Source organism: Furipterus horrens, unplaced genomic scaffold (genome assembly GCF_987537825.1).
Source record: "Furipterus horrens unplaced genomic scaffold, mFurHor1.1.pri manual_scaffold_9, whole genome shotgun sequence".
Classification (NCBI taxonomy): Eukaryota; Metazoa; Chordata; class Mammalia; order Chiroptera; family Furipteridae; genus Furipterus; species Furipterus horrens.
The window spans coordinates 88,464,491-88,487,863 of record NW_028327179.1 but is presented as its reverse complement, the minus strand read 5'-3'; the positions used below and the strand labels follow the sequence as shown (position 1 = coordinate 88,487,863).

The window sequence follows — 23,373 nt, the reverse complement described above, 5'->3', positions numbered from 1 at the left end:
TACAACTCCGCCATTATTGCTTACGGGAAGAAAGAGCGGAAGAACGCTGACTGGTACGAGGCTCACTGGGAAGAAATGGAACCCGTGATCGAGGCTAAGAGGAAGGCCCTACTGGCTTACAAGGCCACGCCCACTCCCAGTACACTTCAAGCTCTACGGGCTGCCAGGAACAAAGTCCAGAAGACCGCCCGCCACTGTGCCAACACCTATTGGCTAAACCTGTGCAGAAGCATCCAGGAAGCCGCCGATATAGGCAACGCACGAGGAATGTATGAGGGTATCAAGAAGGCAACAGGCCCAATCCCCTCCAAGATCGCCCCCCTTAAGTCCAAGACAGGTGAGGTCATCACTGACCAGGAACAGCAAATGCGGCGGTGGACCGAGCACTACCTCGAGCTGTACACAACGAAGAACACTGTAACAGACACTGCTCTTAACGCCATCCCAGACCTACCAGTCATGGAGGAGCTAGACACCCCACCTACTGCGGCAGAGCTCGGCAAAGCCATCGACCGCCTCGCTTGCGGGAAAGCACCAGGAAGCGACGGAATCCCTCCAGAAATCCTAAAGAGCGGGAAACCAGTCCTGCTACAGCCGCGCCACCATCTACTCTGTCTCTGCTGGAAGGAGGATTACATCCCCCAGGATATGAGAGACGCCAACATTATCACCATGTACAAGAACAAAGGAGACCGCAGCGACTGCAACAACTACCGGGGCATCTCTCTCCTCAGCGTCGTCGGCAAAGTATTCGCCCGGGTCGCTCTTGCCCGCCTGCAGACCCTTGCTTCCCGCGTCTACCCAGAGTCCCAGTGTGGCTTCAGAGCTGGCCGATCAACAGTGGACATGATCTTCTCCCAACACCAGCTGCAAGAGAAGTGTCACGAGCAGCATAAACCACTCTACCTCGCCTTTATCGACCTCACGAAGGCGTTTGATCTGGTCAGTCGAAGCGGACTCTTCAGCTTGCTACGGAAGATTGGCTGTCCACCACATCTGCTTGCTGTGGTCATGTCCTTTCACGACAACATGCACAGCACGGTGTCCTACAACGGCGCAACCTCTGAGGCCTTCCCAGTCAGCAGCGGAGTAAAGCAGGGCTGCGTCCTCGCGCCTACGCTGTTCGGAATCTTCTTCTCCATGCTCCTCCAATACGCCTTTAAGGACTGCAGCGAGGGTGTCTTCATTCACACCAGATCCGATGGCAAGCTCTACAACCTGGCCCGTCTACGAGCCAAGACCAAAGTCAAAGAGGTGCTCATCCGTGAGATGCTCTTCGCCGACGACACAGCCTTGACATCACACTCTGAAGAGGTACTCCAGCTGTTAGTCACTTGCCTTTCCCACGCATGCAAGGAGTTCGGACTAGCCATCAGCCTGACGAAGATGAACGTTATGGCTCAAGGCACGGGGACTCCCCAATGCATCACCATCGACGGATACACCCTGGAGGTTGTCAATGATTTCACTTACCTCGGGTCCACCATCTCGAGCTCTCTGTCAGTCGACTTGGAGGTCAACCGGAGAATCGCCAGGGCAGCCACAGTTATGGCCAAACTGAACCAGCGAGCGTGGAACAATTCCAGCCTCACTGAGAAAACCAGACTGCGCATCTACCAAGCCTGCGTACTCAGCACTCTCCTCTACGGCAGCGAGATGTGGACCACCTACGCAAGGCACGAAAGGAAACTCAACAGCTTCCACATGAGGTGCCTGCGATGCGTCCTGCATGTCGCCTGGCAGGATAAGATCCCCAACACCGAGGTGCTGAAGCGAGCCAACATGAGCAGTTTGCATGCAGTTCTTAGTGAGAGACGCCTCAGGTGGCTCGGCCATGTCAAAAGAATGGATGCAGGCCGTATTCCCAAAGACCTCCTCTATGGCGAGCTAGCAGAAGGCCAGAGGATGACAGGGCGCCCAAAACTGCGGTTCAAAGACATCTGCAAAAAGGACATGACACAATGCTCCATCAATCTCAACACATGGGAAGTTCAAGCAGACGACCGCCTAGCCTGGAGGCTCGCGGTCAGGCAAGGCACGTCACGCGCAGAGGCTGCGCGCAACGAGGAGGCGGTCCAGAAAAGATCGAGGCGGAAGCAGCGTCAGCAGCAGCAACAACAGCCATCTGCCTTCACCTGTACCAAATGCGGCAGGGATTGTCACTCCCGAATCGGACTGCACAGCCATTCTCGGCGGTGCAGATAGACTCTCAGGAAGCTACGCCATCGTCTCTCGAGACGGAAGGCTGCCGACGACGATGATAAACCCTTCCCACACACTTATAAACTGTTCCCAGTCCCTTATTAACCTTTCCCACTCCCTCATTAACCTTTTCCACACTTTTATAAACACTACTTATGTTCTTAAACATATTCTACACTCCTAAACCTACGTAACTTTAAAAACATATGTGTATAGTACCGCAAAATCCCACGATATAGCAAAAAAATCTGTGATAATTAAATATAATATTTTTAAAAATCCCGCGATACAGTAAGGCCGCGATAAGTGAACTGCGATATAGAGAGGGACTACTGTACTTTATTCAGGAGGAGCTTGGTGTGGGGGGCAGGGCATGTTGCAGATCTGGTAGAAAATCCTGAATCCACCACTTGTTAGTTATATTGACTAGATGCATTTCATATAATCTCTCTGAGTCTTAGTTTATTTACATATAGAACAGAAATAAAAATAACTTAGCTCTTCATCTCATCAGAATTTTAGCTCACATATTAAATCCACAAGTGCTTATTGTGCACCTACGATAGATATGTGGTATGAATTAAATTGGAAAATAAATGTGAAACTGACTCCTAAATTGTGTTTTGTATCTTTGTTGTTTTAGACAAGAAACTCTTGAGGGTTGGAACCCACCAACTTCCATTTGAATTCTTTGTAAGATTTCCTTTCAGTCCTCTATAATGGGATTTCACACAGTAAGTGCTCAATTAATGTTCAGTACCTACTGAGACTCCCAGAAGTTGCACATGGCAGGCCACTATGAGATCCCTCTGGTCCTCTGTGTACCAGGCCTCAGTCACAGAAATATCTCCCTTGCTCCCAGATCCTAGCTGCGAAATGAAAAAGTCAGGGAGGCAAAGCCATGGAGGAAGAACACTGTTTCCACCAGATAAACAATATGCTTAGGAGGGCGGGGGATAAGATTATTCTCTATTATCTGACACCTTTACGTATGCAGTGCCTATAATAATAATAACAATAAATCTCTCCAAAGTGCTTGCTGTCCATTGGAATAATTACCTGCTTAGAAATCCAAGGGGAAATTACATGACGTGAGACAATTCTGTTGCTGGCTTCCTTTTACCTCTCTCACTGGGCAACACAACAAGCTGATATGAGCAGAGGGCTATAGCTGAAGAGGGACAAAGAGGTGTTTCAGTCACTTTCCCTGGCCTACCTTGAGGGAGAGGAAATAAAACCTAGTCAATGGACTCCAGTCTACAGACCTGAGGTGCAGGAACATTCTGATCTAGGCCCAAGGGCCTTATGATGTGGAGGGTCAGTGGGGCCTGTCTTGGAGCCCTGACAGTAACGACCTGTTCAATCTCCTTGTCCTTTCCTGAGATTTCCCAACCCTCAGCTCCCCGACCCTTCCCTTCCTCCCCACCATGGCCTCCTCTCTCCCTTCCATTAGGGCAAATGTTGGTAGGCCCCAAAGAACAGAAGGGATCCAGCGACCCCTGGTGGTGGGCACTGGAATGAGACTGACCAAAGGTGACCAAAGGGAAGTCTGTAAGGAGAAAGGGCTGAACCACCAGCTCAGTACCCAGAGTGCCCTACACCTGGTTTTGAGTCTTAGATCAGTGTGGAACATAAACGCTGAGATTTTTTTTTCTTTTGCAATGATAGCTAAATTTGCATGGATTTTGCAAATGACATAGACTTTGGAGAGGGATTCCTGAAGCAGCCCTAAGCAAAATTGTGAAAATTGTGGTGCGAAATAAGACTTCTCTTTAGTTCCTCTATTTCCACATCCTGAGCCATTCTGGTTGGTGTTGTTCTGTGTGTTAACCTTTCATTGGGCACTCCTATTAATGGAAGAATTAGAGTAAAAAAAATATATATATATATATATATATATATATGCACACACATATATATGTATGTATACACACACACATATGACCTTAGAGTACATCTAAATTTGTCATTTTGTGGGTGCTTCCTGAGAGATCAGAAGGTTTGGCCAGTAAGATAAGATTCACCTTCTGGACTTGTCCCAGCCCCAGATCTTTCACTTTACAATACTCTAAAGATTAGTTTCCCGTTCCTCATTCGAACATTTATATCTTAAAAGATGCTTAATGTAAAGGGAAGTTCCTCCGATACTGGAATTCAAGGATGGCGATGACTGCGCAGAGAAGATGACCTGAATAGGCATGTATTTCGTGTGTCCTGCCTATTTATTTGTACGTTTATGCAGGTTAATGCATGGAGCCTGTTTAAGCAACTGGGCTGGGAAATAGGAGAATGTTTTCACCTCTCCACTGAGTGAGCCCCCGTGGTTGTTTGGGGGCAATTTGAAGCCACGTGAGGAAATGTGACTTTGTGTTCCTTCCTTTCACCACTGACTTTTTGATATAAGTTTTGGAATCTATGACTGGTGCCAGATTTGGCCCCAGAAAGAGGATGAGGGCATCCGCCTGGCACAGTGATCTAAATTCTGGCTCTGGGAAATGTTCTGATGTCATGACTTTGCAGTCCACCTCTAGAATGGCAATGACCAAAAAGACACGTCCTTAGCAATGACCTTGTACCCAAGCACCAGTCCTGAGTTTCCAAAGGCCACTGGACACAGTCAATTAGCCATGCCCCCATGACTTCACATCTCCAGACTCACTCTTCATCTCCTTATCTTCTCATCCAGCATACCCCCGGAACTTGGTCCATGGTCCCACCCTCCCCTTGGCCATCCAGGTGTGACAAGCCAGAGTTGTCACTTATTCTTCAAGCTCCATGACCTTCTACCTCTGTTCTTTTCCTCAATTCCCACTACCTGGAGGCTAGACCAAAATGAACATCACAGTTCTTTGCTGCCATTTTATTTCTGGTGTCTCCCTGTCCACACCATCCAATATAAAGGATTATGTTCTGGGAACATGAAACTTCCTGTAGCAGGAAGGTTTATAAAGGAGTATTATTTTCATATGGTCCCAGACTCCCATCATTCACAACAGTATATCCCTTAACATATCCTTAAAATACATTAAACTAATAATACTTCAGATGCATTTTAGAAATAAAACTTTGTGTAACCATCGTTAGTTTAATATTGACTCTGGACTTGAAGAAAAATAGTAGAAACACAAGGGTGCGTTCCTGGGGTGGAGTATGATTGGCAGAGGGGAAGATGGGGGTCCAAGGACCATCCCCAGCCACGCTCAGGAGGACAGACGCAGAGGGAGGTCCAGGCCCAGCTCCTGCCTCAGGACCATCACGAAATAATAAGTGTTACTTACCCTCCTATAAATCTCAGTGTTGAGACGCAGGAGAATGAGGCTGCCCTCTCTTCCTCACCAGTGATGTAACCAGGACACATGAGTTACAAGATCTACATCCCCCATGGCCCTCCTGGGATAATACCTGGAAACTCCTTTAGCCCTCATTATGCACTAAATGCTTTTTATCCACCAACATATTAATTCTTCACATCGGCTACATGTGGCAGATACTGTTATTCTGTGCATTTTATGAATGAGGACACCAGGGGTTGGAGAAGTTGACTCATTTCCCAAAGGTCATGTAGCTGGTTCATGGCAGAGCTGGAATTGGAGCCCAGGCACTTAGTCGTTACAGTATATCGTTTCTTGCGCAAGCCCTGAAAATAACATCGTGAAGGAGTAAGTGCTGCCCAGATGAAGACATGAACCTCCTACTATTGCTATGTTAATATATCATTAGCATATACTACCCGTGTATTGATTCTTAGTAGTAATAACCCAACTGCTGATTCTCAGGCTCTTGTTTACCCCCGCCTTGGTCTCAGTTTCCACGTCTGAGCACGGGGAGCGACAGCTCCCACAGGGATGCGGGTGGCCTCTGTGGGTTCTGCCCGGTGCCTCAGAGCGGCTAGATCAATAACTTAATTGCTGTGAAACCACACGGGCCTTGGTGATGCCGTGTGAATAATTGTAATAACGGTGGCTGGTGACAGAGAGGATGGTTTTCCAATATCTTATTTTAAAATGCATTTCTCTACAATTAACGCCACATGCTTCTGGCAGAATGGGTGTCCCATACAGGCACTGGTTTTTCTTTTTTTTCTTGAAGCCACTTCAGCCTTGGCAGCTCCCACCTTTCTCAGACGTTCCCTCACAGAGTTCGAAGGTCACCTGGCTGATTTGAGGAGTGTCTTTTAGGCCTCTCATTGGAGGCTGGGGGAGGCTAAAACCCGGGTCTCTGCGGTTTTCCCGGGATGAAGACTGGTCAAAAGACCCTTTGTGATTTCACAGCCAAACTCCCTTCTGGCCCCCGGGCCCAAGCTTTCTGCATCTGTGCATTCCAGCTCTGTCTGGTGATGTCATCCCCAGACAGGGACACCCTTCTCCACCCCAGAGTTCTCAGCCCGGGGAAGCCGGTGCCCACGGCGTCTCTGGGAGGGGACTCTCTGACTGCCAGCCATTCACATGCCTCACCCCAGGCCTCATGAATTCCTGGGTTCTCATTTGAAATTGTTCCAAGTGTTTCTTTCTCAGTGTAGCCGCTGTTAAAAATACATACATACATACATACATACATACCACGGTTGCAGTGGCTGCTGGGGGACAGGAGTGGGAAGAGAGAGGGAGAATTAAGGGACACGTGGTGATCTGAGCGACAGCATGATTGAACTGCATGCTTCAAAGACGCGCCAGTGATTTTTTACTAGATGTCAGTGAACACTGTTGTTGTAACACACAAGAACACGGACATTTTTGTTGTTTGTCGCCGAGTACAAGTTTGAAGCCAGAAAACTTAAATGCCAGTCTGGGGCCACACTCACTGGCTTTGCAACCTTGGGTCGAGATGAATAAGTCATGTGGCTCTGCTCTCAAGAAGCACATAGACAAGAGGGAAGGACAAGGACACACACAATGACCCATGTTGTCATAGGCCACCAGTGCCGTGGTCACAGCGTGCAGGCTGTGCCTTTGGAGCACATGGGGGCAGCAGGAGAATTCTCAGCGTCCGTGATGCTGAGCTGAGCCTTGAGGAAGCATCGCGTGCATTGCATACTTACTTCTGACCCTCATATGACCACACACACATACAAATCCTGGAAAGCCCAGGAGCTGGGGCTGCTTTGAAATCCTGGTATAAATCCCAAGTGAGCAACAATTAAACCTCTGCCTGTCTCAGGGCTCTGCCAGTCCACTGACCTTGCACTGACCCTCTGCCATTCAGCCAGAAGCCAGGGGGCACTGCCCTGACTGTCCTTCCTTCCCAGAGGAGGTGCCATATGGTCAGGAGGGCCAATGGCCCTTTAAGGTAGGACACAGAGATGTAAGCTAGGGAGAGTCTCTGAGGACTCTGGGACCCTTTTGATCTTATTGTATTCTTAATCAAACTCACATGTTCCTTTATTAACTTACTAAGCACCTATTAAGCAACTCTGGGGTTCACAACGCTGTTGGGGGCCTTACAGGGGAGTTTCATTCTCACCATCATCACATTATCTTATCTTTGATTTCATACTCACTAACTGAGCACAATTCCATATGAACTAGCCACAACCAACAGTCATATGCATTTAGGATGTTTTTCCCCTTATCTGAGGGCACGCTTATTGATTTTAGAGAGAGAGGAGGGAGGGAGAGAAACATCAATGAGTTGCCTTTTGCACACGTCCTGACTGGGGACCAGACCGGCAACCGAGGTGTGTGCCCTGACCACATATCAAACCTGAGGCCTTTCTGTTTACAGAACAACATTCCAACCAACTGAGCCACACCAGCCAGGGCTGCATTCCTGACTTTTGACATACTTCAGTAGGAGCATCTCCTAATCCACCTGATGAATCTGGCAGCAACTTTGAACTCAGAATTCTGAGCTCTATATTTTAGCTAAGGATATTAAGTGAATCTTCAAAATTCAGCCTGACTTTGCAAACATTAAAAATAGAATGGGGGTGCCAGCTGGACCGGCTACACCACCCTGTGCTTAGGCACTTTGCTGCAGACCTGCCTTCAAGGTGCTGCCACTCTCATGGCTGAAACGAACACACTCAAAGCGTGAGAGCAAAGCAGGATAGACTGCCATGCCTGCCAAAGCACCTGGCAGCCATAAGTGGCTACAGGTGTGGTCACAGGTGATGTGGCAGGAGCAGGTGGTCAGAGTGGGGCAGGTGTTACAGAGAAAGCCATGGGAGGAGTGTTCTGGACCAGACTGAGAGGGAATAATGGGCATGGCTTGGCTGAAAGGAAGCAGGATACGGAAGGAAGGAGAAGAGGGGCGGGAGGCGGTGTGAGCAGGACTCAGAGAGAACTCATTCATTCTGCTCCTAAGGAAAGCGCCTGGCTTGGCAGGAGGAATGAATGGGTGTGGCACCTCCAGCTGCTTTGGGCAGTCAGTGTCCAGCGATTGTTGAGTGATGAGGAGGGGTTCTGAAGTGGGGGAGGGGCTGGGTGAAGAGTTGGGCTCTGCTCTAGGGGGATGCTGACAATGTGTAATGAATAGTCTAAAGATGGAAGCAACTGGGCTGAGGATGAGAAAATGGTCCAGAGGCTGCCATCCTGATGGAGTGGGGGCATGTGGTGGTGAGTGAGGCCTGGGAGAGGGGAAGCAGCCTCCGAGCTGGGGAGAAAACTCAGGCAGGGCCCACTTCCCTCATTCAGTTAACAAGTATTTTCTCTCCTCTGTGCCGAGCTCTGTGCGAGCTGCTTCCCTTCCCTGAGTTAGGACCGACTGGTTAGGACTCCTGGAACTGCTAGGACAGCTCACGCCAGAGAGCCCGCTCTCTCCAGGCTTTGCTCCACTTCTGGTTTCTCTGGGTGCTCCCATGGGACAGGGGTTTTCTTCTTGTCACCGCACTGCTGCGTTCAGCAGCTGCGGGATCCCACTCCAGAGGACTCGTGACGTCTGCAAAGAGAGAGGCTGACTGCGCGCCAGCTCCTTGCCCTCCCAATGCACCTCTGTTCATTAACCTGTCCGTGACGCTGATAGTTGTGCGGGGTGCAGAAGAGAGGAAACACCCCCCCCCCCCCCATATCACAGAAGGGAAAAATGTTGCGGGGGAGAGCAGAGAGAAGAGTGACCATCTCGGGCAGTACAGGGGTTTGGATGAGCAATCGGGGGTCCTGAGCCTGAGCCTGACTCTGCCCCCAGTACCATGGAGGCCCATGGCTTCATCTTGGGGAGGTAGTTCCTGCTTCTCCTCAGCATCCTGCCAGCCCTGGCTGTACCTTCTGCCCTCGATGGGTCCTCAGAGATGCCTCTCCTCACCATGAGGCCCGGCTGTGGTGCGCCACTTCCCCTCCTGCGGCTGGCCCGGACCATAGGCAGGAAGCCACTTTCTTCTAGCTGCACAAAGCTGCTGGCTTCTTGAATTACATCCGAGTTGAACCAGACTTGGGGTTTCCTGGGCAATTCCTCCAGCTTCAGGGCAGCCTTGGGTAGAAATCTAGGTCCACGTTGGTAGAAGGCCCATGGGAACACCTCATCTGTGGATACACTCTGCCAGGCCTGTCCCCTGCCTTCTGTCCTGCATGGCCTTCTCTAGTCTATTTCAGGTCTCTCAGAGCTGAGCTGTGTGTCCTCTTCTCTCTTTTCAACCCCTGGTGACCTTGTTAGATGCTGGGAGCCGGGTCTGTGGGCCACATCCTCTAATCTGCCTTATATAGCATATAGGGGTGCTGCTCCCACTGAGGGTGAGCAGGGATCATTGATTCATTTGAATTGCCTCCGTAGTAATCATTGAGAACGTCTATGGAAACTTAACAATGACTCCCCCACTCTGCTAAGAATGCTCGAGATATTATCATATTCCCATAATAACAATAACAATGACATATTAACAATGAAAAGTTTGGTAGGTTGTCTAAGGCCACACAATTCCCAAGTGGCAGAGGTGGGGTTCATACCATCTGCTTAACCCCTCACCCTTGTGTCCCCTCTCAGGAGCCAGAGGACTCTGGTTCTTTGTGACGTGAGTGAGCGTGGCCCTTCTGCCAAACCCCAGAATGACTGATGTGCATACAGCACACGGTACAATGCGTGCAGCCTGTGGGGAGAGCTGCTACCTATTTGTCTGTACCTTTTTTTCCAGGACCGGGAGAGGTCTGTCAAGGCTTCTTGGTGGCCGGAAAAATGTGGGACATGGCCAATCAAGGCTTGGGGTACAGGCTAGTCCAATAAGTGGTGACTCTGGGTGACAGCCTGGCTGACCCACCAAGGTTTCAAACCTGTACTTACACCTGCAGCTCTCCAGTGAGTCTCTTTGGAAAGATTCAAGCAGAGAGGCCGATTTTAAATACTTTGCATTTGAAATAGGCTGGCTTGAACCTTTTTTCTGGCCTTTCCTTCATATCAACCGTATTGACTTTCCTTCAAATTTCTTCAGTATCTTTCTTTCCTGAAGTTGTATCTGATTCTTTGTGTCACCACCCAAGCAGCCGGGGGAGGAACAGAAGTCATTGCCCCTGACTCCTCTGATGTGGGCAACGCAGGGCAGGAAGTCCTAATGGCACCCTGGCACTCATCACCTGGCTTTAGGAGTGTGTAAGGAGAGACCCAGAGGGACCCACTGTCCCGATGGTGTTTGGTAACAGGGCGCAGGATTGGTGCACACACGGACCTGTCTAAATAATGGCTCTCTACACCCTTTGCATCCTCTCTCCTGGCTGGAATCAGGAAGTTGAAACAAAATGCACTTATTGTGCTCTTCTGGGGCAGCTTCAGCAGCATGAACACAGAAGCAGAGCTTCTGCCCATATTCCGAGCCCCAGGACGCAGGCAGAGAGGCATGGTTGTGGCATGTGGAGCCCCCTCTGTGGTGAAACAGGGCGCCGCAGGCCACTGGGGCTTGGGGTGGACAGTCCCAGCTCCTCTCCTGCCACTGGGTCTCCCATTTAGAGCATCTCCAACTGTTTGGTTCCTTCATAAAACAAGGAAGATCTGTATCATGAGGACGAATGAAGACGTTGATGAGTCGTTTGAACATTTCCAGTCATTCATTTATTCAACGAATACTTATGGGGCACCTACTGTGTGGTTCAGGTGCCTGGGATACATCAATGAACACGAGAGATCAAGGTCGCTGTTCTTGTGGAGTTTACCTTCTAGCAAGGGAGATAAACAATAACCATAATAAATAAGTTGCATTGTGTTTGAGAAGGTGACAGATCATGTGGAGAAAAGGAAAAGGAGAGCAGGGAAAGGAGATTGGAAATGCCAGAGGTTGGGTGGGGGGTGATTTTAGAAAGGAAATCACCGCAGAAAATTCAAATGACATTAGGGGTGACATTTTGTGTTTCAGATGTGTGCTGTTATAGGAATATTGACACTAAGTGAGTGCTCGGGGCATGCGAGAGCTATTCTCGGCAGGAGATAAACTTCTAGCCCCCCGGGAGCCTGGTGAGAACTTAGGGTTCATCCCATCCACTGCCCTGCAGGCCCAACAACTCATCCATAAAACAGCCCCTTTCCCTAAAGAGACTTAATGCCACCACAGCAGGTTGCTAACATAACTTGCTCCTCATATTTGTGACAGTCTTCCTGCTGGCCTGCCACACCCTCCCCGGTTCCTCCTCGTCCCAGAAGGAATTGAATCGCCTGCCCTCCATCACGTTGCCATAGAATTATAAAGGGGAAGTTCTAGAGTGCAAGAGTTTGAGGCAGAGACAGAGAGCGCATGTGTGTGCATGGCATTGTGTGCTTGTGTCTGTGAGTGTGTATGTACATCTGTTTGTTCCAACTATGGGAACTCAGGCTCAGAGTTAGATCATTCATTCATTCTTCCATTCGCTCATTCATTCATCATTCATTCATTCATTCAACAAAGGCACACTTGCTGAGATTCTGATGCTGGCACCAACTGAATAAACTGCACAAACAAGATCCGAAAGGTGTGTTATGTTTTTTTTCCTTCTGAGACCCCCCCCCCCATGTGCCATAGAAGCAGAACCTGGTCACTCATTTACCACCAAGGGTCCTCACCTGTCACAGTGGGAGGCAGGTCAAGGCTAGGACACCTAAGAGAGCTGAAGTCATGTGCTCAAGGCTCTGAGAGGAGGAGCAGAGCCTGGATCCGTCGCCGCCCCCCTTGGGCACCTCACCTGCCTCCTCATGACTGCACCCCCCACCCGCCACTACCCAGTTTCCATTTGGTAAGCTGACTGGTTTGCAGGTTCTGCACAGGAGCCCCTTGGGATTCTGAGCACTTGAGAAACTTGCCTGAGTGGAGAGCAGGCCTAACTCAGGCTCTGGCACCCATCGAATGTGGGCTGTTCCTCTCCAAACACCCTGCCATCCAGGGCTCTAGAAAGGAGGCCTAACCAACACCCCACCACCACCACCCACACTACCAGGTGGTTTGAGGTTTGACGGTCTAGGTGGAGAATTCAGGGGGGCCCTAAGACATTAGTCTCCAGGTTTCACCTCCCCCCACCCTGCAATTCCAGTTCTAGTTCTGTTTCCCTGCCTGCCAGGTGAGTCCCCCATTGTCACCTTCCTGTATCTGGGCCCAGTCCGGAACCCTGGCCTGTGTGGACCTCGACCAGAAAATTTGGGAAGAGGTGAGAGGAGCGAGGAAGGGGGCAATCCAGGGGGTGGCCTGCATCTTTAAAGACAAATAGCACCGCTTGCTCATTAGGGAGATGATTCCAAGCAAGACGGCAGCCAGAACGCTCTAGTGCAAGCATCTGCCTGCTACTGGGAAACGATATTTATTGTTCAATCCTTCAATGGATGTAAATAAACAGCCTGGCCCAGATAATGTTCCAATAAACAAACAAGCAGCTGCCAGGAGCTCCCGGATGGCTGACCTTTGTGGAGGCCACCCTGCTGATGTTTTAATAGCAGTCTGCATGGCATCACAGCCGCTCACCGTGCCAGGGATGGATGGGCTGGAGGAAAGGGAGCTGTGCTGTGGGTGACGAAGATCCCAGGCTGTGACCCAGTGGCTGGGGAGGTGGGGGGGGCACACCTGTGTGTGCCCTCCGACCTAAGAGCCTGTCCCTGGTAAGCCACACGGAGGGGAAGGCTTGGTGCGTGCTGAACGCTTTGATGAGGTTCCTATTTGACGTGGGTGAGACTGATGCTCAGTCATTATGTCCCAGCATGGTCTCTTCTTTACTGAGGTATAGTTGACAAATTAAAATTGTGTCTGTTTCAGGTGTACGACTTGGTGTTTTGACACATGCGCTGTGAAATAATTGCCACAAACTAATCCATCTATCACCTCACACAGTTACCATTTTCATTTTGTTCGTTTTTGCAAAAACACTTAAAACACATTCTTCTGACAAATTTCAAGGCTGTGGTACAGTATTGCTAACTGTGGTCACATGGCTGCATATTAGATGTCCAGAACTTATTCAGCCATAGCTGGCAACTGTCATTCGTCAAGAGTTAGGTTGTCTCCATGTCTTGACCATTGTGAATAACTCACCAGGTGTTAAATAATAAAACTCTTGCCTGTAATTGGTACTGAGCTCTGCTCCAGACCCCAAGTGCCCACACCTTCTAACCCCGCTATTCACCCCAGCAGTGTTACCTGTTGCAGCTGGGAGCCCCTAAGACCCCTGATCCACAGTCGCTCTTCCCCCTAGCAGTTGTCAGATGTTTTGACTATCACCCAGGGTACAGCCTAGCTCAGAACCAGGCCCACAGAGCTGTGCCTTATGCTTCCTTGGGCAGATGGGTGCCATACAGCTGGTTGGAGCTTACAGCCTGTGAGCTCCGGAACAATGAAGATGATGGGGCATTATGCTATAAATCGAAGACCCTAGGAGACACGGGGTATTGTGGCAGGTCAGTGGAGTGGGGAAGACCTCAACTAAGAGCTCCCCCCGGGACAATTGTCACCAATAATCTAGAATTGCACTGACCGATATGGTAGCCACTGGCTAGGCGGCTCTCAAGCCCCTGAAGTGTGGCTGATCCAATTGAGGTTTGCTGTTTGTAAGTGTGATACGCAAATGTATCGGGTTTCAAAGATTTAGTATGAGAAAACGAATGTAAAGTATCTCATGAACAATTTTTCATACTGTGTGTTAAAATGCTCCTATTTGGAGCACGTTGGATTAGATAAAATAGATGACTAAAATCTCTTTTACCTGTTTCTTTTTAAAATGTGGCCACTATGAGAAAATCTCATGTTGTATACGTGACCCACATCTGTGGCTGGTGTTTATTTCTGCTGCCCAGAGCTTCTGTAGAAGGGCCATCCGTTGTCCCGAGGGGAAGCCTGAAGGAGCACCGCCCTCTGCCCTGGAGAGCACATGCACACCGTCCATGCGCACTACTCTCCTCGGGCCAGCACTGCGGGAATACGACCGCATTGCCCACTCTGTTAGAAACAAGGTCATAGTGACTCCCAAACCAGTAGCAAAGTCATTGGTAACAAAGGGCAAATGTAATTAAAGGGTCTTAAGGGCAAATGTAATTAAAGGGTCTCTGAGAAGGGAGCTGACAACATTAGCATATTCACAAATCACAATAGGGACATTTAGATGAACCTCCTGAGTATCCGGTCATGGAGAAACGGGGAAGAAGGAGAGGGGAGGGGAAACTAGTTGCGTTAGGACGGGGAAGCTAAACGCTCTCACTTTAGAATGGCAATTTCAGGGTGGAGAAAATAATCACTTTAGGGTGGCAATTTCAGGGTGGGGAAGCTAAGACTATAAAACCAGGTTCCTTTGGGCACACACATTCTCCTGGCTATGAGGGTGCGCCCGGCTCTGCTGACTCGTGAATAAAGGCCTTGCTTTACTGCTCAAGTCCTGTGTCCCGGTTTTTATTGTGAGCGTTTCTCACAACTCTGACACCACTTTTCATGTGATTACTCTTACCTCCCTTGGCCACTATGTTATAGCTTCATAAAACCTGTTAGTGCCACTCATTTTCTTACTCAGATCAGTCTTCCTAGTAGCTGAAGACATTTTTTTCTCCCAAGGTGGCTTTTGAAGAAATCCACTATCACCCACTCTGTGTTTTATTTGCCCAACTGTCATGGTAGCCCTTTTCTCATAAGGACAGCACACACATGCTGACTTGAGCCTGGCTGGGGGCTGGGCTGGTATTCCTGCTCACACTCAGTCAGCCGGCCAGATCTCTGGGAAGAAGGCATGGAGGCCTGTGAATACTCCAGTGGCTGCATTTGCCTCTTGGCCTCATTTGTGTGACACCTGAGCCCTTCAGGAGACAGGCCTTCTGGAAGGCAGGGCTGAGACTCACCTTCTTTCCCAGAAGCCAGCTCTGAGCCTAGAACACTGCAGGCATCCCGTAAATGCATGTGGACGATGAATGATCGTGGATTGCACTCCGTGAAGTGACACGCAGGGTTAGGTTATGATTTGTCCTTGGTGTCAGCCTCAGAAAAGAACATCTTCTAGACACCCAGGTCTACATTAGCGGCTTCTTTACATTTTCTACCTTTAAAAAAATCATTTGCTGTTCTCACCCTTTCTCACTGCTTAGGTGAGCCACACATATTGTCTCCACTGTGTAAAATAATGTATTTATTTACCCTAAAGTGCAATAATAAATCTTGGTTGTTCTAAGCTGTCACTTTCCAAGCTTCAGGGTGGCCCCCACATTTGGTGGCTAAACCATAGACACTGGCCATCATGTCTCCTTTGTTGGTGTTTTTGGTTGCCCTGGAGTGTTAGGAGCAGCAACAGGAGACACTGAGTTATCCTCTCTTGATCCTGCCTCTTATCATGGTCACACCTTGATCTCACCTTGATCAGCTAAGAATCCATGTCTTATTGGTAGAATGAGTTTGATTTTTTTTAGAGGGAGTTGATTATTTAATTACTTATTTTTCCCCATCTTTATTGAGGTATAGTTGACAAATAAAATTGTATATAAATTATATATATATTTAAGGTGTACAACTTGATATACAACTTGTTGGTTAGATATATGTATATATTATAGAATAATCACCACAATCAAGGTAATTAACATATCCATTACTTTGTATATTACCTTTTCTTTTCTGTGATGTGAGCACTTAAGGTCTACTGTCAATGAGAAGAATGTTCAAACCCGTTAAGAATTTTTATGAATTTGAGCCAAAACTGACAACAGTTGCTGGGAAGTAAGATTCAAATGCTCTGGAAAGAGACCGTGTAGCAGTTTTTTTCATGCATATGAAATTCAGGAGGGAAGATAAACAGATTACTTAAAGTTGGAAGAAAGCAAGGTGGGGATTGGATTACAGAATAGTTAACAAGATAATGTGCTCTCCTGAGGGTGGTTACATTTAGTTCCTGGGTGTGTTTGTCTGGATGCAGGGAACAATGGACTGAGATCACTTAAAGGCAGAGATAAACCTTTCACTAAAAAGTTATGTGCCTGGAGTGTGACATGCCCCCAGGACCTGCCTGGTTGGGCATTTATGATCAGGTCACTCTGTGAGGTTAGTTTCCATAGAACCCTGGTTTTTGTTACATTATCTTCTTAGCAAATTTCACAAACACAAATCAAATCAGTATTATTAATTATAGTCACCATACTGTACCTTAGCTCTCCAGAACTTTTTCATTTTATATCTGAAACTTTGTACCTTTGACCAATATCTCCCTATTCTGTGCCCCCTGTCCCCCCTCCAGCCCTTGGCAACCACCATTCTGCTCTGCTTCTGTGAGTATGACTGTTTTAGGTTCCGCATATAAATGAGGTCATGCAGTATTTGTCGTTCTGTGTCTGGCTTATTTCACTTAGCAAAGGTTCTCTAGGTCCATCCTTGTTGTTACAAATGGGAGGATTGCCTTCTATTTTAAAGCTGAATTTTGCATATATATACATATATATATATATGTATATATATATATGTGTGTGTATGTATACACACACACACACATATCTCTCACATTTTTATCCATGTACAGATATTTAGGTTTTTCCATATCTTGGCTATTGTGAATAATGCTTCAATGAATATGAGAGTACCAATATCACTTCAAGATACTAATTTCATTTCCTTTATATATATACGCAAGAGTAGGATTGCTGGATTGTATAGTCATTCTATTTTTAATGTTTTGAGGAACCTCCATACTGTTTTCCATAGTGATATTCCCGCTAACAGCGTGTAAGGATTTCTCTTTCCCCACACCCTCACCAACGCTGTCAGCAACTACTCACTGAGCACTGACCAAGTCTTGGGCACTGTGCCGGTCGGTGAGGCTGCCGTGCTGACTGCTGCAGGCTTGACATCTGTCCCCATGAGACTGTCAGCCCCAGGTCTATTTGCCCATGTGCAGTGCCCCTCACCCCATCCCTGCAGAGGATATACCACCTTTCTGCATTCCACCTCCATCGTTGGCCTTCTTGCTGTCCCAAAGAGCTTAGAATATTCGGCACATTCTCCTGTTCCCTTCTCCAGACCACTTATAAAAAATAGTATTAAGACTAGTCATAACACTAGTGCTTGGGGAGTCCCCAAGTTCCCACTTCTCTGCACAGAAACGTGTCTTTTTCTGTCTCTGACTTGGTTCTCTCTCTCCATGGCCAAACTGCCCAAAGTCCCACAGAGACTCATTATTTTTAAATACCTTTTTTCTGTGGAACCTTGTTAAGGCTTTTGGAAAATCTAAATAGCTAAGAGGCAAGTGCTGAGCGACAAATCCGCAGACCTGGGTTCTAGTCCTGAATGTCATTGGCCTATCACTGAATTTTGGGCAAGGCACAGAACAGCCCCCATCTCAGTCAAAATCGGTGAAATGACAATGTTGATGCTGGCAGTCAACATCATAAAAATTTTACACCCATCCGATGAAACAATGTTATTTAAGAATGCTTTGAGAGGTATAAAACAAAAATAGAAGGGATCACAATTTGGAAAATTTATAACAGCATCTTCTTCATTCATGGGCATGAGTCTCTCTCTGAATAACTCAGTAGCCATATGCGGTAGACATAGTTCCCCTAGGACTCCCTGGGCAGTGTTTGTTTAGCATCAACCGCTTTCAGTGCTCGAAGGGATTCAGGTTTATATAACCAATAGTGTAGTATGTAAACGCATAGAAGCATGGATGCTGGAATCAGTCACACCTCAGCATGGGTCAAAGCCATGCCGTACACTATCTGCGTGATCATAAACAAGTTATTAACCCTCTCTGTGCCTCTCCTATAAATGGGATAATATTAATGCTTACCTCATGGAATTATGAGATTTATTTTTATTTTTTATTGAAGTATAGTTGGTATACAATATTATATTAGATTCAGGTGTACAATATAGTGATTCAACATTTGTATAACTTACGATGTGTTCACCACACTAAGCTTAATAACCATCTGTCACCGTGCGAAGTTATTAAACTGCTGTTATTATTGTGAGATTTAAATGAGAAGGTAAATGCATGTAGAATGTCTACCTGACACATAGTACTACACATAGTCATTGACCACTCTCGTTGCTATTGTTACCATAAGAGCCCAAGAGCTGGCAGATGGTTTATCCTGCCTAAATGTTATGATTGTCCATCATTCAGCAAATCCCACCACAAATGCCTTTCATCCATGTTTTGTGTGAGATTCTTTCTACAAATGGATGAATGAATGCTTTCCTTTCTGTTTTCTGAAACAAGCAGTAAATTGGTTGGGGTGTGGAGAGAGAGAGACCTGTCCTTCCAATAACTCTTTTCCTACTCAGAGAGTGGAAGGGGAACCATAGCTCTCTCATACCTCCCTGGGGAAGGCCAGGCCCGTGAAAACTTGCCCTGTGGGTGCTCCCTGGTCCATCCATCTGTCCCTGCTTTTCCTCGGATGTCCTCCCACGTTCAGCATGATACCTCATCCTAAAGATGCTCCTGCCAGTGGCCTGAAGGGACTGGAGACCAGCCACAGTGCTCAGTATCACTCTTGTCACTTTCCTATTGCTGCTCCAGAGGTGACACACAGCTGGAGGTGAAGCCTGGCTGGGCTGGGGGCCAAGGCCATCACTGCACAGTCAGACTTGGGTGGTCATCGCAGTTGGCTTTGCATGAACTTCCATTTCATTCAGATTAAGTGGGACCTGGCCAGGTAGAGGCCTGGAGGCTTGGGGGCGGGCACAGAAACAGGGGGGTTATTGGAATTTGAGGCATTTTGATTTTCAGAGCTAAATAGGTCTCTCTTCAATTGCGGTACTAGTTTTTGGTGGTGGCTGTTGTTGTTTTATGAAGTTAATGGGAAATTAGCAAACAGGAGTTTTAACTTCATCAGTTTATTCTTCACTTTTAAAAATCAATATTTGTCAAGCTCAAGTATTTGAGCATCACTATCAGGAATGACTGGTGAAAGTTGCTGGAACTGTATAGACCAGAGACAGACAGTAACCTTGGCTCCCTGCCTTAGATCATACCCCCAGGAAATAACTGTGAGACTCGTCAAAGAACAGGTCTCTTATGTCAGTCTCTCCCCAGATTTTATAGCTCAGGCCAGCTGTTTAATGTACCTGGGTCTCATTTTCCTCATCTATTATCTGTGTATCAGTTAGGATTTTGATGTTAATTTAACAATCAGAAAATGTCTTAATAAGAAAGTCCCAGCATAGGGAAAGCTTTGGGGTTATTTTGATTCAGTGGCTCAGGGACATCAGAAAAAAAAAAAGAAAAAAAAATTTTTTTTTTTCTATCTCTGCTCCTGACCTTTTCCGGTTCCAGCTCCCATCCTTGGCACAAAAGGGCTGCCAACAGTTCTTGAGCTCCCTGTTTCTTTGACCCTGTTGCAGGTGAGGAGAGATCCGCTGTACTCTCATCTGACTGCACACATTGACTGGGTTGGGCCTACTTCCTTTAAATCGCTGTGATAAGAGAGCGAAATTAAATTGATTTGCTTATGCCCATCAAGGACCACCCCAGGAAGTAGGCAGTAGGTGAGAGAAGGTAGAATGGATGCTGGAGGGGTCATGCAAGTCATGACAGATGAACACCAAAGTTGTGGGATTGAGAGGTTATGTCAATAAAGAGTTATATGCAAAACCATCTTCCTGATGTTTAGGAAGGGCTTAAAAATAATGCTTAAAACTAAAACAAACAAACAAGCAGATCACAGGATAAACCTAAAATCACACACAGAAATCACAAAATACCCTGGTGTCAGAGTGCAGTGAATTCAACATAAATGAGAGGCAGCTGACTTTCAGATGAATTGATCTGGTCGGCTGTCATCAATGTGGTGTCCCTGATGTCATTTAGTGCCTCTGAATAACTCTTCTGTTCTCCTTGCTCTTACCAGAGGTTAAAAGTTAAACATTAAAAATTAAAAATAAGAGTACCTGGTGGGAATATTTGGAATAATTTTTCTCTTTAGGTTTGTTATTAAAATCTCTAGAATTACACTCTGGGTGTTTTACAGAGTCTTCTACAAATGGTATCTGATCAAGTTTGGTGATCCCCTAGCTCTTGCCTCTCCCCATCACCATCTAGTGTCCCCCTCATCCTTCCCACATTGTTAGTAACGCTTGGGCCTGACGTATGTGAGTGGCATTTATTATCACTGGGCAGTGATCACATTGAATCCATCAGCTCAGACTTGTGATGATTCTGATTCTAGAGTGGGGGCTAGCTTTTTTACATTTGCCCTGAGTCATGAGGGGTACAGGCAAAATTCTCTCCTGTTGTCTGCATGTTGTCTAAGCAGTTCTAGGAACGACTGGTGGTCTGTGCAGGGATGGTCTCTCTGCTGAGTGCTTTTGTTCTCGGGAAACTGAGGATGACTCACACCCAAAGCACATTTTTCTGGAATGCCCACGTCCCCTTCCCTGGGGACACAAATAGAACCTGTAGGAAGTTTCAAGGGCTCTCCAACTTCTCGAAAATCTGAGACAGGAGCCACTGGTTTCAATGGCCAGGATGAACCCACTCAGCGTAAAACTTCTGGGGTGGCCCCTTGTCTGGCTCCCTCCAAGGTGTGGCAGGGATAGCTGGATACCAATTTCAAAAATTCGGCCCACATTGTTACACCCGTGTGTTTGATGCTCCCAAATATGGCAAATGCTATTGCCTTTCTGTTACAGAATGACATTCTGATCAGACGCCGATTCAGTTAATCCACTCTTCCCCAATCCCCTCACCCTCTTCTCTAAAACTTACCTGAGGTGGTGGGAACCAGAGAAAATAACACTGGTTCTTGTGAAGCCTGGTTTGGCTTCCCCTACCCCCTTTTTGCCACTCCCCACATGAGGCCATGGTGAGCTGGGTCACTTCTGCTCTTTCGGGCATGGCAGAGACAGAGCTAACTGCCTCTGCCCTGGCTGTTGGGAGGATGTCTGGGCTGAAGTTCAACTGCAAGCAGGACAGGATGTGAACTAACCTCAGTTCTCCTCTCCCTCTTCTCAGATCCGAGTGGATGGGCCCAAGGGCAATGCCCTTCAGTACGAGACCATGCAGGTGGTAGAGCATGGCCCTGTGCTCCGGGACATGGCCTTCTCTAAGGACCACGAGCAACTGTACATCATGTCAGAAAGGCAGGTAAGGTTCTCTGAGCTCTCTTCGACACTTGTCTTGCAGCTAAGGACTAGCTCAACAGAAACCTAAAGGAGGCCAGCTGCAGAGAGGGGATTTGATTTATGGCTCAGTGTGTATTCTTCTGGTTATGCTGCCTAGGGATTGAGACTGTGTGTGCTGAGGTAGGGAATGAAACATTTTAAATATCAAAGTATCTGTAAGTCTAGAATAAATCTATTAACTTCAAAATGATGGTGTGTATACATTCTGGGTCAACATTTACTCTCTTCTGAAGACACATGGTGCAGATACCCAAGTGCTTTGTTCATGTTTCCCTACACAATGTATAATCCACCAAGGTCATCTTCCTAACCCCTGGAGGTCTATGGAAGGCAAGGATTTGTTTCTCAAGATCCTAGCTGAAGGAACCTCATGGAAGAACCAGATGGAAAGCGATTCAGAGAAGAAGGGCATGTGTCCTAAGCATTCAGGTATACCTATAACTCTCACATGGGATCTCCAGCAAATTCCATAGGGCCAAGCCAGGCAGAACAGCAATGGTGCAGGGATTCCTGAGTTGGAAGGAGCAAAATTGAGCTTGCTTCTGGAACTCAGCTAAGAACTGAGTTCTTCAGGGGTTCTTGAGCTCATACCAGAACTCTATGTCTGCAGCAGGCAAAAGAATAGATTTCGCCTTGGAAATTCCATATACTGTACAGTATTCCCTTATTTATCGTGAGTATTACATTCTAGGCCACCCCCCGCGATAGATGAAAATCTGCAAAGTAGGAACCTTACATTTATTTTAGTATTAATATATATATTAAGGCTTTATAATCCCTTCCCACACACTTATAAACCGTTCCCAGTCCTTATTAACCTTTCCCACTCCCTTATTAACCTTTTCCACACTTTTATAAACACTACTCATATTCTTAAACATATTCTACACTCTTAAGCCTGCATAACTTTAACAACATACATATACAGTACCACGAAATCCCACGATACAACGAAAAATCCGCGATAAATAATTAAATATAATATTTTTTAAAATTCCATGATACAGTGAGGCCTCAATAAGTGAACCACGATATAGAGAGGAACTGCTGTATTGAAGAGTGTTTCTCGGAGAGTCCTCATTCACTGCCCCACAAGACACACCCACCCCAAGTATGGATTAGCACTGCCACACCTCAGCCCCTATCACCTCCACAGAGGATGGATCATTCCCAGGGGCTGTCCCTCCATCCCATGAATATGTATGTGGCAAAAGCATCAGCCATGAAGGGCAGATCCCCCCTCTTATTCATCTTCATTAGTGAGGCCTGAACTCCCCAGAGGACCTTGCTGACAGAGTCTGGATTGTTTCTCCTGTCCCCTCTCTGCATAGTGAGGGAGATAAATACCACATTATGCCACCCACAGGGCTTGTGCATTATGCCTTGGCAGCCCACAGCAGCTCCACCCTCCTAAGAGCTCGATGACATCTTCTCTTGGTGTGGAACTTCTTGGTCAGCCACACTGGGACCCATTGTGGTGCCCTGGTGAGGCTGCCATGCCTGGGAAATGGCCTGACACAGGCTGAGAGGGAAGCATTTTTCCCCAGGAGTCAGGACTGGATGTGAGGCTGCTCTTTGCATTCATTTCTTGCTCTCCTTCAAGGGGCCCACATGCCCCACACTCCCTGCCTACCGCCAAGGCCCTACACACTGAGAGTTAGCAGCTTTCCTTGATGACATGATTCATTTGGAGAAGACCTGAGATCTTCATA

The 23,373-nt window shown here is 47.3% G+C and overlaps 1 protein-coding gene across 1 annotated transcript in view; it reads left to right on the top strand.

Moving 5' to 3' along the window:
• The window catches only part of PLXNA4 (plexin A4), a 412,730-nt gene that overhangs the window by 247,953 nt on the left and 141,404 nt on the right, over window positions 1–23,373 (top strand). The window contains exon 4 of the mRNA XM_090287527.1: window positions 21,492–21,623. Within this exon, the coding sequence (XP_090143653.1) occupies window positions 21,492–21,623 (132 nt within the window). The remainder of the gene's footprint in view (window positions 1–21,491; window positions 21,624–23,373) is intronic.